This window comes from Pholis gunnellus (genome assembly GCF_910591455.1).
Source record: "Pholis gunnellus genome assembly, chromosome: 19".
Lineage (NCBI taxonomy): Eukaryota > Metazoa > Chordata > Actinopteri > Perciformes > Pholidae > Pholis > Pholis gunnellus.
Window position 1 is genome coordinate 17,680,101 of NC_136546.1, and position 18,112 is coordinate 17,698,212.

At 43.8% G+C, this 18,112-nt stretch overlaps 1 protein-coding gene across 1 annotated transcript; it reads right to left on the reverse strand.

Annotated features, from left to right (window-relative positions):
- Positions 1-421: 421 nt before the first annotated feature.
- Positions 422-2,942, reverse strand: LOC306711798 (uncharacterized protein; the record flags this gene model as incomplete). The annotated part of the gene is given in 7 exon segments (XM_079180841.1): positions 422-580; positions 1,360-1,531; positions 1,680-1,768; positions 1,934-2,170; positions 2,367-2,368; positions 2,371-2,677; positions 2,901-2,942. Coding segments are annotated over 7 exon segments (1,008 nt in total).
- Positions 2,943-18,112: the final 15,170 nt, after the last annotated feature.

Sequence of the window (18,112 nt, forward strand, 5' to 3'; positions counted from 1 at the left end):
TGTGATTACTTTATTTATTTAAGAATAACTGCAGTTAACAGAACCTCAAAGGACTAATAGACCTCATTGTTTGGTATTTTTTGTGGCAAAATTAGCACGTTTAATTCTCAGTTAGTAGCAATTTAATAATATAGAAGATATTGTTCACAGTAGCGGTAGCATCCACATGGAGAAGAAGGAAGCTTTGTGTGTATTAAATGATTAGCACATTGATGAATGAGCTCAGCTCATGTCATAATTATTATTACATCACATATTGACACATTTGTTCGATCTATTAGCATCATGATGAATTGGAAAGTTTAGTTCCTGCAGCCTACAGATGTATATGTGTGTGATTGTGTCTGTCTTCATGTGTTTTTGCATTTACAACACCTCATACATGTCTGTGTCTCTGCATTGTGTGTTTAATATTGGCTTCCTATGGAAGTGTCTCCACATTGACGCAGGTGAGGACGACGTCATGCAGGATGTTGATTCTGTCGATCTGGTTGAGCTCTCTGACTCGGTGTCGGAACTCAAACAGCGGGACGTTGTTCACTGCCACCCTGAACGTCTCCTGAGTGCACAGGATCTTCATCTGGAACAGAGCACAACGCAAATGATGTGCTACCTCCATCGAGACTGTGAAGTGGCTTTACACGCAGCGCACATTTAGAAAAGAAAAACAACAACAGTATTTAATCGTGATTTCATGTTGGTAGAGTCCTTCTGCAGGGACAACTCTTCTAACTGCAGCCCAGAAAAAGAATAAAGATGTATTGTATAATAAGGATGATCTAATGTCAGTACAAAATGAAACCCTGTTATTCATAAATACAAAGGTTGAAGGGAAAGTCTATGAATCTAGTTGTTATTGGTGACACAGAGGCGGACAGAATTAGCTCAGATTAGCAACCTCTTGGCGATGCCTGTGAAGTATATAAGTGATGTTATTGATGTTACTGAGCAACACGACACCCCCACTGACCTCCAGGAGTCCTCCTGCAGTGCAGCAGTTCCCTTACCTAGGACCCGCCTGCACAAATGACTTTCCAACCCTTTCCATCTTTTCCAAACGTTCGCCTTAACCATGAGAAAGTGACCTAGAGTCAGTCACCATGTGTAGCATTTTGAAACATCAACATAAACGTCTTACCACAACAAACAAATAAGACCATAGTTAGAACAAATAGCAGCTTCTGAGTATGTTAATTATATGTATTGTTAAAAAAGAAAGCAATAGTGGATTAATAGCAGACGCTGACACTTTGACTCCAAATGAATAATGATTTATTGACGTTAATATGCCACACACAGCAGCTTCAAGCACTGCTTTTCAATCGTCTGCCCGGTCTGATTCCTCTTTCTTGCACTCACCTCAAATGGGCTCCCAAGAGCGAAGGGGAAGGGCCCCTTCAGGTCCCTCTCCTCTGGGCCCCAGCGCTCACCCACTTTGTGGTTACGGACCAGCGCCTGCTTGCCCCCCTCACTGAAGCGGGGGTTGATGTGAAAGGCAATGTCGCTGCCTCTCAGAAAGTTCACTGTGAACCTGGGGACGATCGAAGCTCGTCAGACTGGCATCGACACATCGTGTGTACTTTTCCTTTACCAGCTGGGTAGGATTACTGCTAAATTATAAACAATGTGAACTTAATAGAACATGAAAAGGAAAAAGAACGGTTCTTAATTAAGCCTACATTTTAGCGTTGGGTTTGACATGGCCCAGGATCGTCATCATCATCTTGTCGTAGACCCCTCGTGCCAGGTTCAAGTTGTATGGCACGCTCTAAACAGCAAGAGTGAGAGAAAAACATTAACGCAACCTGAAAGCCAATGATCAAACGTGTATAACATTCAGTATCTTTTTATTCATCCTTCTCTTTAAGTCTCTGTCTTTCCTGTACATTAGCAAAGAAGACCGTAAGAAGCATGCAAGTCAGATTTGACTCACAAGAGGTCCAGATGTGGGTGGAAGCCAGTGTGGAGGCATGACAGCTGGGTTCTGCCCAGGCCAACCTGACTGTCCCGGGTTATAAGGCCAGCCAGGGTGGGCAGGCCACACCGGTACATTTGGGCGGATGCCGGTAGAAGGAGCAGGTGCCGGGACTGGGACTGGAGTCAGAGTCGGAGCTGGAACTTGAGCAGGGACTTGTACTTGAGTTGGAGCTGGTGGCTGGGGAGGCTGGTACTGGGTTGGCTGGGGCTGAGGAGGCTGGTACTGGGTTGGCTGATACTGGGTTGGCTGGGGCTGAGGAGGCTGGTACTGGGTTGGCTGGTACTGAGGAGGCTGGTACTGAGGAGGCTGGTACTGGGGAGGCTGGTACTGGGTTGGCTGGTACTGAGGAGGCTGATACTGGGGAGGCTGGTACTGGGGAGGCTGGCACTGGGTGCCTGGCCAGCAGGGCTGCACCGGAGCCGGAGCTGCAACATGAGCTGGAGCTTGGACTACGGTCGTGGCAGGTGCGGGGGCTGGCGTTAGAGCTTGAGCCGGAAATGAAATTGGAGCACCGACAGAGACCGGGGCTGGTTGTGGCCCAGTCCAGCAGGGCGTGTTTGGCTGGCCGGTCCAGCACGGTGCAGGCTGGGTGGGCTGTCCCGGCCACGCTGCTCCAGACTGCGGCAGGCTCGGCCAAAGGCTGTTAGCCTGTGGGGCAGAACCAGAGGACGGGCAGCTGCCACACAGAGCGTCAGCGTGCTGGGAGGGAGGCGTAGAGGAGGAGGGGGAGGAGGATGGAGAGAGAGGAGGGTCAGGGTCAGGGGCCAGAACAGAGATACGAGGAAGAGAGAGAGTGGACAGGATGGAGGACACCAACTTGCAGTTGCAAACATTGCCGTTTGACATAAGCAAAAAATTCAAGCGTTCATATTTAGGTGGAAAATGTGGAGAAATGAACTGCAGTGATTTGCTTCAATCTTACCAGTGCAGAGATCTGAGAACTTGATGAAGTACTTACATCCATGCTGCCTGCCAGAACAAGATCAAGTGCACTTTTATTTATTTTACAGCTTTTTTATATATATCAGAGGACTTAAAAAACAGAACAAAACCAAAATAGATCTTTGGGAAAATTGAAATAACATGCTGTGGACACAAAGCCCTATACCAAACTAAAACTAAAAGAAATCTCTTTATAAGATGCAGAACAGTCAGAATGAGCTTTAATGACCTGACGAGAGGAAATAGTTCTTTCGGTGACCACCAGAGGACTCTACAGCTTTTCAAGATGTCAAAGTATCAGCAGAGCACTGGATGATAGTCTGTCTCCATATAGATATACATTGTTAACTGAAGCTGACTGGATGCCATGGAATGCACTAATTGAATGATGATCGTTGAAAACATCCCGAGTCATGCAGAAACATAATGTCATATTGATTCAGGGTTTTATCAATGACTTATGTGCACTTAGAGAGGAATGTGCAGTAACAATGACCAATCATTTACAGCTGTTCTTGTGACTGCAAATTCAATTACTGTTACAAAATGATCCATCTACCTTCATTCTGCTTTTTAATGTTTGTTATTACCTAGAAACACGACTCAGTGCAGACAATACGTTTGTTAATGATCTAAAAGTGTAATAAATCACATAATAGCCTTGTCAACACTACCAATCAACTGACAGTAATCAAACAGACAATCTATACATATACAATCCTCTTATTTAGATACATCCTCTGACTCATTTAATGCTCCATTGCACAACTTTTACTCTACAGCAGGACACTCTTGCATTCTTTTCCTATAGCACGAATGATTCTTCTAGACTTGGATGCAAACAACCCTCCTGGTTTTTAATTGCACAAGAATATGAACCATTTTGTAGAAGCTGCCGCAGATAAGATTTGAGACCAGAAGTTACCTTTTCTCGTCTTTGGACCTCAGGTGCACACAGGAGCAGGCTGCAGGCTGCAGGCCGTGTGGCGTGCGGTTGAGGTGAATCAGTCGGATTGTGGCCAAGCACATCGAAAAAACACTCTTTTATAGCCGCAAACCATTTCACCAATTGGCCACTCCTCACCTCATCACTCCACTGTCACAAAGAAATACCACAGCGTCACATGTCACGTACCATATTTACATAAGACATAGAGGGTAATGTGTCAACGTTAAAGGTTTTAAATATGAATTTCTACTTGTTTATTTTATCTGTTTTATCTGTGTTAATCAGAAGCTTTATTGGCCATGTATGCAAACACATACAAGGAATTTGATTCCGGTTTTTACGTTGCTCTCAATGTACATACACAGAAATGACAAATACAACAAGGACAATAAAGTAGAACAGAGGTGAGCATAGACATTTAAAGACTTTGTACAAATATAAATATAAATATATATACAAAAGTATATATATTTATATGAACATAAAACACAACAACAGTGACAATGACAATGAAATGGAGGTAAGGAGTCTGCATTCCCAGACTTTAGCTGGTATTTAACGTTATGATGGTCTCATAAAATAAAGGGAGAGAAACTGGAAGATGCTTGGTTGGGAAAAGAATATCAAAAAATTGTATGTGAAAATGTTCTATTGTCACAAGATGACATTCCCTTTCTTTCTTTACCTATCACTAGATGCACTGGCAGCACAATGACGTGTCTTTATGCTGATGTGGTTCCCGTCCTCGTCGAGCAGTCATGGGACTGTGTAACACAGCTGCCATATCTGTCGAGGCTAAGCAGAGTAACGCAATTACAGCAGAAAGACAAAGAAGTCAGGACTCACTGCTGTTTTCTGTATATTCCAATGACTCAGACACCGACAGCTGAAAAGTCAGACATTACCTCTTCGTTCACTCTCAGGTTAAATCACTGCATTGGGTTCATCGCTAATCATACTTCTGATTTATTACATCTCTCTGGATGATGGTTGAATACAATGGCACAAGGGCAGAGCTGTAAGTGCCTCACGTCTACTAATGTTAAAGTATTGGTTCTGGCATTTTACATGACACTAACACAAGAGAGATGTCAGGTTCAAACTCAGCCAAATAAATCTTCACACAATCATTCAATAAATCTCCGGGACAACGACTTCCACGCTGACAACATATGGCTCTCACGTGTGTGGGTCCACACAGCTGCACTGCTTGTCCTCTCGCCGTTATTAGATTAGCAATCATCTGAGCTGAAAAAAAATGTCAGACTTAATCCTCCAAGAATTCAGCGCCTGACATTTATCCAACCGGGTCTTTAATTCTAAACTCTAGGAGACAGAGAATGAAGAGCATCTTTTATATATATATATATTAAAAAAATATACACATATATATATATATGTCACATACGTAGCATCTAAGGCGCTACTGGTTCCTAGAGTGCAACTTATTGCTGCAACATAAGCAATCAGTATCTGTCCTATACATTTCATACAATTAGCTCAATTTGCTTCACACACATTACTACATTATTAAATACATATAAAAATAGACAGAGAGAGGGAGGCACTAGATATCCTGAAAGAACGGGTCTGAAGCGTGTTTTTAAAAGATGACACAGTTGTGGTACATGGAGACTCACCTTAACCTTAACTATAAATGCTACAAGCCTAATCCTAATCTTAATCCTATAACCCTAACCTAAACCTGAATTTATCCATACTGTATCCCTTAAACCAAGTCTAAAATGTAATGATTTACGCTATGACAATGTGGAATTATCCCCATTTTGTCCCCCCCAAAAAAGCGAGTCCCCACAATGTGACTGTGTAATCAGATTTTTGTCCCCACAAGATGGGTAAAATACACACACACACACACACACACTCAAACTCATTAATTCTTCACGAGTGTATGAGAGCACCCTGCAGCCTGACCACAGGAGGCCAGCTGTGGCTCACAGTACCACACATTAGTGAAGGGTGCGGCCACGTTGGGAAGTTGTGGCCTCTGGTTGTTTGTGTGCGTGTGTCTGTCTGTGTGTGTGTGTGTGTGTGTGTGTGTGCTTGTGTGCGTGTGCTTGTGCTTGTACTTGTGTTTGTGTGGCTGCACTTGAATCTGTTGAACTGAACATCTGCGCTGATTAGATCCTAATGTCTCATCGTCTCCTATAAGCCGTTACAAGGCAAATTGAGTGGTTCTTTTGTTGTTTTGTTTTTTTCAATTGATTTTCTGAAGTGTTTCCAGAATTAAATGATGAGCAGACAAATGTTTTTCATTTGCCCATTAACAACGGGGACTACAGCAAACAGTTATAGAAAATGTAGCAACAGTAATTATTTAGTCGTCAGTACATTGATTAAATGACGGGCGTCTTGTCGGCTGAGCAGAATAACCCGAGTATCTCCCACAGGTCTGGAACTACGATTGTCTTTTTTTATGTTTTACCAGAATCACAGAACGGGTTTGGTGATTCATTATTTTTTATCTGGTTTTATTGTTAAATTATTATAGTTATGATAAGAGTAGCTCGTTGCAGTAATCAAATCCTAAAGATACCTGTCCCTACCAGAGGGCCGCCGTAGGGGGAGGAGTGATCGGAGGGTATGTTGTTGCTTGCAATATAGAAACTCACCACTAGATGCCACTAAATCTCCATCTGTTCCGTTAAACAAGGGAACTTCTCAAATATTAGCAAATTTTAACTTTAAATTTGCTGCATCTAAATACATATCTCGTTGCTCTATATGAACAATGTAAATCGATTCATTTATTTATTACCAAATAGTAAACAAATTCGAAATTCTGTTTCTCTGTTTGTACCGATTTCTACCAATATCTACGCATGCAAATTGCCCGCCAAGTACTTCCTGGAACTATCTGAAGTCTACCTGAATCACGTGACAATCAAGCATTTAGAACTTCCCTTGACTCTCTCTTTATACGGCTCTGCCATGTGGCAATGAAACAGTGTCTCAAGGACACTTTTATCGTGAACTCAAACTCAGGCCTCGTGGTTGAAGGGCACTTTTCTAATGCATACTCCATTCCTCTGTTGCACTAATGCAATACATTCCACATCGGTGAATCGAGGCCTCACCTCCCATGAGACAGACATACAGGCATACTTGCTAAAATGCCACTGAATCCGTTAATCAACTTACTGTATTGACAAAAGCACTCGTTCACGGAGAGTCCGCGGGAGAGAATCAGCGCACATTTGTCATGTTCTCCAGCCCAGTGACCGGGCTTTAGACGAGCACAAAATGAAGCTTCATGTGAGGATCGTAGGGAGTTGTTTTGCTTGGGGGCTGCATATTGTCACAAGACATTTTCTTGCCAAGAAACAATCCAGAACATTTGGTCCACGGTTCGTTTCCTGGTTGGCCTGTCAAGAGCTGGAACTGGCAACACTTGTTTCCTCAACCCTTCCATGCACTCAACCCAATCTGTCGCTATTGAATAATGTGGCAATAAAATCACCATGCATGACAAATATAGCTCACATGGAGGAGGAAACAAATTACAGTGCTCCATTTGAGTGGAGGGTTACCATGCGGTCATGACATATGTTGTTCTGATGGAAGAGGGAGTAATGATGTCACTTGCAGGAGATCTCCCTTTTGTAGTTTCAACCAATGGGGGGGGGGAGCCGAGGAAAAAGGAGGCAACCGTGAGGCTACGCTGCTGTTAGGCAGAAGAGAGCATTCTGGCAGGAGCAGGGTTTTCCAAAGCGACGGCGGCATTAGCCTCTGATAAGCTCTGGGCCTGGTTCCAACACGGGTGAACTGCGTCCTCCTTACCTCCCCTTTGCCCCCCCCCCCCCCTCTTCACCACTTCGTTCCTGTAACAGGTCGATTGGAGTACAAAAGAGACACTTCTACAACGTAATCCCCACGATAGGTTAAAAGGTCAATTGTGTTGTTTTTCTTTGATTTCCTGCAAGCTGTGTGTCTTTAGACGCTTCTGTGTTTTCAAAGAACGAGTGAACAAGAAAGAGATAAAAACAAAGAGTGTGTGAGAGTGAGGGAGACGGCTTCAAAGAAAACTATTTTGCTACAGTTGCCATGGGGACAGCAGCATGCTTTGCAGAGAATGAGTTTATGTTTACATGTGTATCCTTGCGTGTGTGTGTGTGTGTGTGTGTTAAATCCATCATGTGTGGACCACTATGAGATCAATTTCATATCACAAAGGAGTACATTTATTCACTCACAGATGTTGCGGCTTATGTCTCGGACAAAACCAGCAGCTACTAACTAATACAACTTTCATTTATTTGGGATTCACTGTGTTGGAAACTGTGCGCTCCCACAACCCACCACTAGATGGAGGTGTCAAATTCTCACAGGGGTGGCATAGCAGCCATGTGGCGAGCAATATGACTGTATGAGTGTTGTAATATGACTCCTTCACAGACATCATAAACAAATCACAGTGCATAACACGGCCGGGCCAAAACACAGTATGAGGATCTGATGAAGCAATAATGTGGCTTATTCCACTGCTTCTATATCATATTTTGAGCCTTCCACAAAGCATTTTAATACACCTTTCAAGGCTCGGCTTCCCCTCTTTCCCCCCCTATGTGGCTATATGAGAGGGATAGATGTGGCCGTCCATGAACACCATAATAAGCGTAGCACGGCCTGGAATAGTCCGGAGCTGAAGGGGTGTTCCCACTGCGTATGCAGCCTTGGCTCACATTTCCCAGGGGGATTTATCGGCGGTAGGGAAACCGCATGGGAGACAGAGCAGACGAGGACAGTATCATCACAAGAGGACACATCATTGGAGCAAGGAGACGATCCAGTAGTGAGGAAGAGTGTGCAAAGCTCATGCCTACTCCTTGTGCAAGCATCCATTTATGGTGGTTACACATAGAGAGCAGCAATGCATTTTAGAGTCACTCTTGTAGGTGCATTTTAAAGTCTTGCAAGCAAGTCAACTGGTGAGATTTATCGGGCTGATGAGCCTAAAGGAAGATGGTGGAAGGGAAGGACATTTGGTAACAGCACCCCTCATTGATCTCTATGTTTAACAACAACACAAAGAGCTAGACCTTGGCATGATAGAGGATACTCAGCGCTCTGCCTCCTCTCTCATTCTCTCCCTCAGTTAACCAGACAGTCAGACATAAGGACTTTCCTGTCACAGCGGGGGAGAAATTGACTCGTGCCCTCGCACATTCACTTACTGTAGTCTGGGGAAGAGCCCTGTGCTACGAGCGGCACGTCAGAAACAGAGATGGGAGATCAATGAGGGCTGTGACACTGTCAGAGCCGGCAGAGGCTGTCACACTGTGTGTATCCCCAATGCTCCGGGGCTGCAGCCTGTGTCAGGCTTTAGTTGAGAAACACTTACTGTACATGTACACTTATGCCTAACATACTCCTCAGAAGTAGAGAAATGATACAACTTGATACAGCAAAGCATTTAAAAGGATCACAACAGATCAGTTAAGTATCAAGCCTAAGCAACAAAGATATTTGAAATATCACCATATATTGAGACCCTGTCTTGAGGACCGCCTCTGTGTCAAAATTGTGTAGTAAGACATCATCGCGTACATATTGCAAATTCTTAAATCAGTGTGTTTAATCCAATTATCACAAAGCCAATATGACACTATTCCAGCTTAAAACAACGGTACACATTGCAAAGAGACGGAGGATTTTTTTATTTTTGCCCCCGGGCCGCCCAGCAGGTCAATTTGACTACGTACAAACGCATTGCCTCTGGGCTATTGGTACACAGGGTCTATGAAGCAGTTTTTAAACTGGATGCAATATAACACTATCAAATATATAAAAGTGGATTGCCGCAGTGTTTTATTCATACAACTGAACTGTTGGGGGTCTGTTTAGTTGAGTTTGCTTTCAAACAACTATAACGTGATTTGGACCATGTGGACATTTATTTTAACCTTTTATCTATTATGCTACTTTTAGCTTTTTCAACCATCAACTATTTTCAACTATCTCAGTTTATCCATTAGACTACTTTTAGCAATTTCAACCATTTAGGCTATCAGGCTAACAGTATCTCTCTCAACTATATCATGGGTTTTCAATACTGAGACTGTGGGCCTCTTGGAAAATATCAACCTCCCTTAGTTCCTACAGACACTCACCAATTGAGCCAAGATATCGTCCGTTTTACATAACTTCAGACTACACCAAATACATCAAAAATGTCTGTCCTAAGGCATCCATTAGTTTCTGGCACTGGGAGAGTGAGTGAAACAGAACTATTCTGCAAAACTGTATCTCTAAACCAAATCACACACATTTATGCTGTTCAATGTGATCTCAATTTGATAACTAATATTTTTCACTTCCAATCACTCTGCCTCCCCTGAAAGTGTTTGGATCAATTATTTGTAGCAAATGTTATCATTTTTAACCATGTATTCATAACTATTAGCTAAGTATTTACCACCCACTTAACTAGCCATTGCTTTTAAACTAGCTTAAATAAGTGTCGACTCCTCTGCTCCTCTGCTAGTGTTCAGGTGGGTAACTCAATATGTCGGCTATAGGCCCAGATTTGGTTTGTCACACCAAAATATGGCCCAGAGTAATCTTTTTTTAAACATGTATTCATTACTCTTAGCTAACTATCTGCTCGCTTGCTTGTGTTCAGGTGTAGGTAACTCAATGGGTGTTGGTTGTAGGCACATATTTTGTTAGTCACACTAAAATAAGGGCCTAAAGTTATAATTTCTAACCATTTACTTACCTATCCAATCATTTTCCATCGGCCAAATCAATCACAAAACTAAAACACCGTTACTCTGTTGTTTGGTTAAATCTTTGCACTACTGTTTAGTTAGTTAATTTAATATTATTATATTTGATTGCATATATTGGGCATTTGATATTTGCATTTGATATTTAATATTTTTAAATATTTTATTGGCTTTACCTGTACCATAAATGCTGCTGTAGCGAAAAAATGTCCCCTTGCGGGATTAATAAAGTATCTATCTAGTACTTGGCTATCAATTGCTTGTAAGTGTTGACTTGCTCACTTGCTACCTGTCCAGGTGCGGGTAATGTGTCTTCCATAAGCCTATATTCTGTCAGTCATGTGGTATTTTCTATTTTTAAAATCCCTGGAAACGCCAAATCCAGGGAACAAAAGAAAAACGTTTCAGGTGGGAGTTCCCCATGAAAACGTCTTTATAGTAAACGTAGGTGTGTGTGTCTAACTGAGGTAACGTAACGTTACAGTACGTCGACGTGACTGACAGTAGTCCCCGCTCTCGCTGCTGCACAGGTGCTCTACACATCCAGAGCGCTCTCCGCCCTCTCCACCGCCACAAACTGCGCTCATGCGCTCCACGCAACAAGCCCGGATGTAGCGCACAGGACCGCACAGTCCTCAGTGATAATAACATGGCGCTGGCAGACACATAACGGTGTCCACTATAATAATAATATCCACAATAACAGACCAAAATAAGCAGCGGGACATGTGAGCTCTTCGACCCCGAGACAAGCAGGTAGGTGCGGGGCATTTTTATTCGACAAAACGCGCTTTTGACGATGCGATTTTGGATGGAAAATGTGGCTGCTGCTTCTTCTTGCAGGGGGGCAAAAAAAAAGCCGCTTTGTAAAGGCGAAATGCTTGTCCAAGGGTTTCAGTTTTTTTTGTCTACGCGTCTGCGGGTTTTCATGCCTCTTACACTGAAACAGCAGTGTCATTCCGGGGTGTGTGTGTGTGTGTGGGGGGGCTCGTTCGAGTCGCTGCTTACGGTGCATCCGTGCAGAAATAAATCTGTCATTTTGTAGTGCATGGTGTTGTCATGGCTGTCAGATCTCTCCGTGCGTCGACCGCTGTCCTTGGTATTGAACTGGGTGGGCATCACACCTACATGCACGTTGCGAATAGATTGTGGAGGCCTGGTTCTGTTAAATGCATGTCATTGTTTCTCAAACGAGGAGGAATTGTGGTGGATGCATTGTTGGTCGAAGGGGGAAATCAGTGCACCTACAGCCTGATAATGGAGCAGTGGCTCACAGTGCATGTTTATAGCCCTAATGGACTTTTAGCTCTCATGTTGTTGTATTTATTTACCTTTTAGTGCAGCACTGCTCCTCATTTATCGAACCCGGCTGTATGACAGTGATGATGACAGTGCAAAGACATTTATTATTTGCGCTGCCCCATGTTTTTTGTTGTTGTTGCTTCCAGCCGGGTGCCAGAGTTTGAGTGTGCCCAGGCTGATGTAGGCCAGGTAAGAGCAGGAACAGATGGCTTGTTTTCAAGTTCAATGTGGCTTTCGGATTAGAATGTGTAGACGAAAATTAAAAGTGGTGGCCATAGGCCCTCTGAGCTGGGGTTCCCCTGATAAGCTCATAATCGCCCTGACGGCAAAACTCTATTAATAGGGGTAATAACACAAAGCACCAAACCTCTAAAGCTGCGAGGAGGCCTATATTCTGCCCTAGAACGTGGATCACGTCCCAGTGTTGCTTACTCTGGTGTTCGGCCCGCATGTACCAAGGAGATGTCGTGCATTTCCATATCTGGAAAGACTGTAAAGTATAAAGGAACATAAATACGACCTCCAGTCTACAACCTACATCAAGTAATGGGTCTGAAACAGTTAGTCAATTAGTCGATTCTTAAAGCAAAAATACAGAACATTACCTTGGTTTTGCCTCTCTAATGTGACGAGGTTTGCGGCTTTTCTTTGACTTATGTGAAAGTAGCTGAGTAGCTTTGGATTTAGGTTCAAAGCAGCACCGTTGAGGACGTCACCTTGTGGTTAAGGATTATGATATGTTAATTATGATGGACATTTAGCAAACGATTCATCGATTAGGCTGGGTAGTAATCATCTGGGGTTGTATTTCAGCAGGTCGGTCATTTTGTGCTTCGGGTGATGGCCCCGCTTAAAAATATGAGAAATGTTATCTGCTGATTATTACTCTTCTGTCATACTATGACTTGTAATATCAGTTTATATACAATACATATGTCATAGTGTTATATTCATCAAAACACTATGGTGTCTAAACCACAGGCTGTTTATGAGAAGTGGATAAAGTCAACGTGACGACACCCATTGGTTTGTGGATTGAAGTCTCGGGTTCGCCATTTTGGTCGTCGCCATCTTATTTCTTGTCCATCGCCATTAAGGCAAATCTGACCTTAAGAGGCATCACCTTCCTCTAAACTGCTGCACTTAGACCCCTGTCTTTTTTTTTTTAACTGTCTCTCTGTAATATATAAATTTGTCTTCAAACCAAAGCAGAGATAACACTGATTATATCATTATTTTCACAGACTTAACACAAAACTCCTCCAGAACCCAAAATAGACATTATACAACTGTTTTCGCAGGCTGTGAAGTGCTTCTTATGTCTATAGAGCACCGACCATCAAGAGCAAAATTGGTGGAGTGATCCTCTATATATATATATATATATATATCAATGATGGCGGTGTACAATCTCTCAAACCATCTGCATCTCCAGATCACACGACATGAGGACGTTCGATGAGAATGCTCTCTTTGTTTGCCCCTCAGAGATGATGGGTTGTGTGTTATTTTGAAATCGGAGGAAACTTAGCTGAGTCAATGTGTTGGTCTGTGTTCGCTTGCTTGCACACTCCCTGGTTATCCACTCTGTAATGTATTCATGTGCCAGCACCAAGCACAACAGCTTTACATAATGATCAAAGCTTGAGGGATGCCAGAGCATGGCTTCAGCCTGCAGTAATAATAATAATAACCTTTTGAAGTTATCACAATCCCACAACCTCATTCCCTTTATATTCTGCTTCTCTCTCTCTCAACCTTGCGCGCCGACCCACTCGAAGGTCCTTCTCCTGTTTAATGTTTTCCGGATACGGGGTGAGCACCTTAACAAAAAAATAGCGTTAATGAACACATGACTAACTATTTTAGTCCCCATGGCTCTGCACTAGGCTGCTCTCGCTGTCGGTGAGGAGGCAGCCTTCCTCGCTCGCACACACTCAACAATTACATAACAGTCAGAAGGAGTCGTACGTTGAATGATTTGACCAGAAGAAGAAAATCTCTCACCCCTTGTATTTTGTCTCCTCTATTGGTGCCGCATCCTCAACCTTCAAGATTGACCTCGCGTGGCTCCGGCCTGCACCGTCTATCGCTGTGGTTAAATAGTGTTTGAAATGCAAGAGTGGGAATGTGTTATCTGTAATTGAAGCGTCTGATCCGGCCCTCTATTTATATTTACATATAGGAGCCTCTCGAAAAAGACTCGCTGGCTATTCTAACCAAGTGTCTGACAGACTTGCGCTGGTCGATCTCACTAATCAAGCAGCGGAGCGAGGGAGCATGCAAACGAGGTTTCGGATAGAGGAGAGGAGGAGGATTTTAAAGACGAAGAGGGAAGTACAGAGGAGCGGAGGAAGACGGCGGGAATAGATGGATAGGTGAGAATTAAGGTAAAGAGGAGGAAGGCTGAGAGGAGGACGAGCAGGGACAGGTGACAACAGGAGATGAGGCGGAGGATAGGGAGATGCAGCTGCAGCCCAGAGGTAGTGGTGGTGGTTTAACTGAAGGAAGATACATGATGGGTAAAGTATTGGGATAAAAGAAAAGGGGTCAAATGGGGGAAGTGGAGAATATAGATGAGGGAAGAAGAAGAAGAAGGGGGAGAATAAGAGGATCAGAAGGGCCAGAGACGAGTACAAAGAGAAGAGTCTGTGAAAGGAGCGCCCGTCTGTCTGTGTCGGGGGTGTTTATTTCTCGCAGTCTGTCGCTTCTGCTCATTTCAGCTGCAACTGAGCATCTGAATGCCAGACTCATCTTCAGATGTCGGCACTTTTGTCCCAGGTTATTGCATTTTGCAGTTTTTGTCCAGGGATTAAAAAGAAAAAAAAGAAAAAGCTTCCCTTGTGTTTTCTACATGACTTGGCATGTCAGTAACAAAATGAGGTGTGTGTGTGTGTGAGAGAGAGAGGAAGACGGGGAGAGATTGAGCATATTAAAGAGACGTTTTGATAGAGGAGAGATGAACATGAAGCAATTTAGGGGGATATAGGAACATATAATGTATGTGCATAGACTTCATGTAAGTGTCTGTCCACAGACTGTAGAAGAAGTGAACGTCGTCATCGTGACGTCACCCGTTGGTTACTGGACTGACGTTTTGAAGCCTCGAGTTCGGCGATTCGGATTCATGTTGTTTTTTTGCCACCAATGAACGGAAGTTACCGTATTTGGAATGCCAAGACGTGCTGTAGAGACGGCAGATACGTCTCTGGTAGCATCAGCGACCTGTCAATCACAGTAGCCCCGCCCTAAAGCATACTCCGCTTAATGGTCTATTGGACTCTAAATGGACCATCATTTACTAAATGAACATCATGCTGTATTGAAGAAGACCTACAATGTTTACTGAGGTAATAAATCAAGAGAGAAGTAGAGTCATTTTCTCATAGACTTCTATACAATCTGACTTCTTTTTGCAAACAGAGGAGTCGCCCCCTGCTGGCCAGGAGAGAGAATGCCGGTTTGAAGACACCGTTGCCTCTATTGTGTCTTTCCAAGCTGCAGCAAGAATGGATTAACTCCACCATACGCTGCCAGAGTCTACATGTTAATAGTAAATGGTACAGGTGTTTGCATCATGGCTTTATAATGTAGACTGGTGATGAATTAATTCAGCTTTACAAGCCAAAGAATATCTGCACAACATCCAGTGTTATCTGGCATTCAGCGAGCCAATTAAAATGCTGTTTTGTCATGGATCTAAAATGTTGTGCTGACTGTCTTTGGGCTGTGACACACACACACACACACACACACACACACACATACAGAGAGAGAGAGAGAGAGAGAGAGAGTTAACCTAGATACTCCAATAGCATCAGAATTAGTAGAGGAGACACAGTCCGCCGTAACCTACATCCTCTACGGTTTTCTCCGTCTAACTTGTGTGTGTCTGCGCTCAATGAGGCTGTTCTACTTCTTGCCCTATTCCCCTCTTGTGCGAAAGGCTGGAAAGGCCCGACCGGCTCTGTAGCTGGAAGTGTGTGTGTGCGTGTGTGTGTGTGTGCGTGTGGCGTCGGTCATGGGGCTAAGGCATCAGAGGGCACTGATGAAGAGGCCCAGTGAAGCTTGAATACCCAGCGATGCCCTCAGGCCACTCACTGCTGCATCTGCCTCCGTTGCTGCCCAACGCAGTGCTGACCCTTACAGCTCCGTCACCCGCCCTCCGGGCTGAGGGAGTTACGCTATTTCTGTGTAAGGGTGGTGGTGAGGGTGTGTGTGTGTGTGTGTGTGTGTGTGTGTGTGTGCGTGTGTGTGTGTGTGTGTGTGTGTGTGTGCGTGTGTGTTTGTGAATTGTTAACGTCGCTCAGCTTCTCTGCATGTTGGCAAAAAGGAGGGTTGATGCTGCACGGTTGTAGATGTGCAATAGTTGCCTAAACTTGTGTTTTACAGCATTTCCTGTTTGTGTTCCTGTGTGTGTGTGTGTGTGCGTGTGTGTGTGTGTAGGTAGTGTGCTAGTAAACTGCTGTAGTAACCAGTTGGAGCCTAATTCCAGTTTAATCGCTGTTAAAACGATACGTGTTTAGAATGGGCGGCCTTAGAAAGCCAATTGTGTGTCTGCGCCCTTCCCCTAGAAGCTTTTTCCAACTGTGCGTTGGGACCATGAATGGACAATGTCTTCATACACTTACTCATACACAAAATGCTAAATTTACTGCAGTGTTACAAGTCCAGTTAAAACACGAAAAGCTGAAAGCAAACCGTCATAAACACAACTCACAACCTGAAGCAATAGCAACGCTTTCTGTTACGCACGCCCGGCTAAATTCCTTTGGCAGTCTATTGCACGCTTTGTCTGTAAGATCCCTCTATATATAATTACCTACTTCTTTTGTTACTCGTGGCAGTCCTGTCTACCTATCTTCAACACCGCAGGCCTCCAGATGGGCCCCAGACTTCCACAAAGCACAGCGCCGATGCACCTCATCTCATATGAAATGTGGAAAAAGCCCTTTTGCTCATTTCTTAGCCTAATGCAGCACGCTGACAGTGATGGTGCCATGAATTCTGACATAAGTGAGATTACAGCTTGTAATGTGTTCATTATGTCAACTCTGTTAACAGGGCTATTGTTCTACAGTGAGGATCAGTTCAGTGTATTTTATGATCTTTTTGATGTATTTACACAGTGCGCTGACGAATGGACAAGGCACTCTGGGTAAATCGCTCTGCAGAAGCTCGTAAATCTTTATTGCTGCACACGTGTAACACCAGTTCAAGACTTACGACCATAAATTACGTCGCATTTGTTTAAATTTTCCTCTGGGTGTATTCCCTTCTTATTGATGCAAAGAGCTGTGTTGCAGAGGCACGACAACCATCTTAAGAGTGAGGACTTGGACGTAAACATTAGTGCAAATGTACACACTCCCAGCAGAATTCACCCGACTTAACTGAGGGATAACAGAGGAAGTAGGAAGCAAGGGAAGAAACAGAGTAACGCATCCTGAGGGGATCCCTGAAGTCGCTCGGCGCTCTCCCGTCGTATTGCCAGTACGGCTTCCATAACAGTTGTCAGCGAGCTCTCGCTGTTTTGTTCTATGATTTGAGATCAGTCAGGTGGAATTTCATCAAAGCAGACCTGAATAAGGACATTCATTATGGCTCAGCTTGATTCATTACCAACCCCCAGCTCCCACTCCCCCATGGGGAGACTTCAAAGGAAGCGGAGAGGTTGAAGATGCAGCGCTGCTATCGCACCGAGGATTACATCATCGCATCCCGTCCGCCATCCACACTGTATCCACCATCCGAGAGGTAATCATGAGACGACGTGACGACGGGGGGGCCCAAACCTGACCGCTGTGTATTTGAACCGGCTGCATCACTGAGTGTGACCTTCAGAGCGTCTCACTCGAACGTACAGTTGTTTCATTTTGAGTGGGATCGACTGTTCTCTAGGTACCCCTGTCAAGTTTAACATTCTCCAAAGCTCCTGTGCAATTCACAGTGATGACATTATCATATGAACCACTCTATATGCGTCGGGGATGCACCGTTCCGACTCTTTCAGTCCCGACACAGATACCACAGATCTGATACCAGTGTTTAATTAACGAGCTGTATGTCGTGTGGAAGTGACTGTGATCATTCTTTTATTCCTAAGTCATGTGTTTCCTAACTTTGTGAAACAAAATGTGACAAATAAATACAAAGATTTAAATTGGTTGAATTATTATTTATTGTATTTTT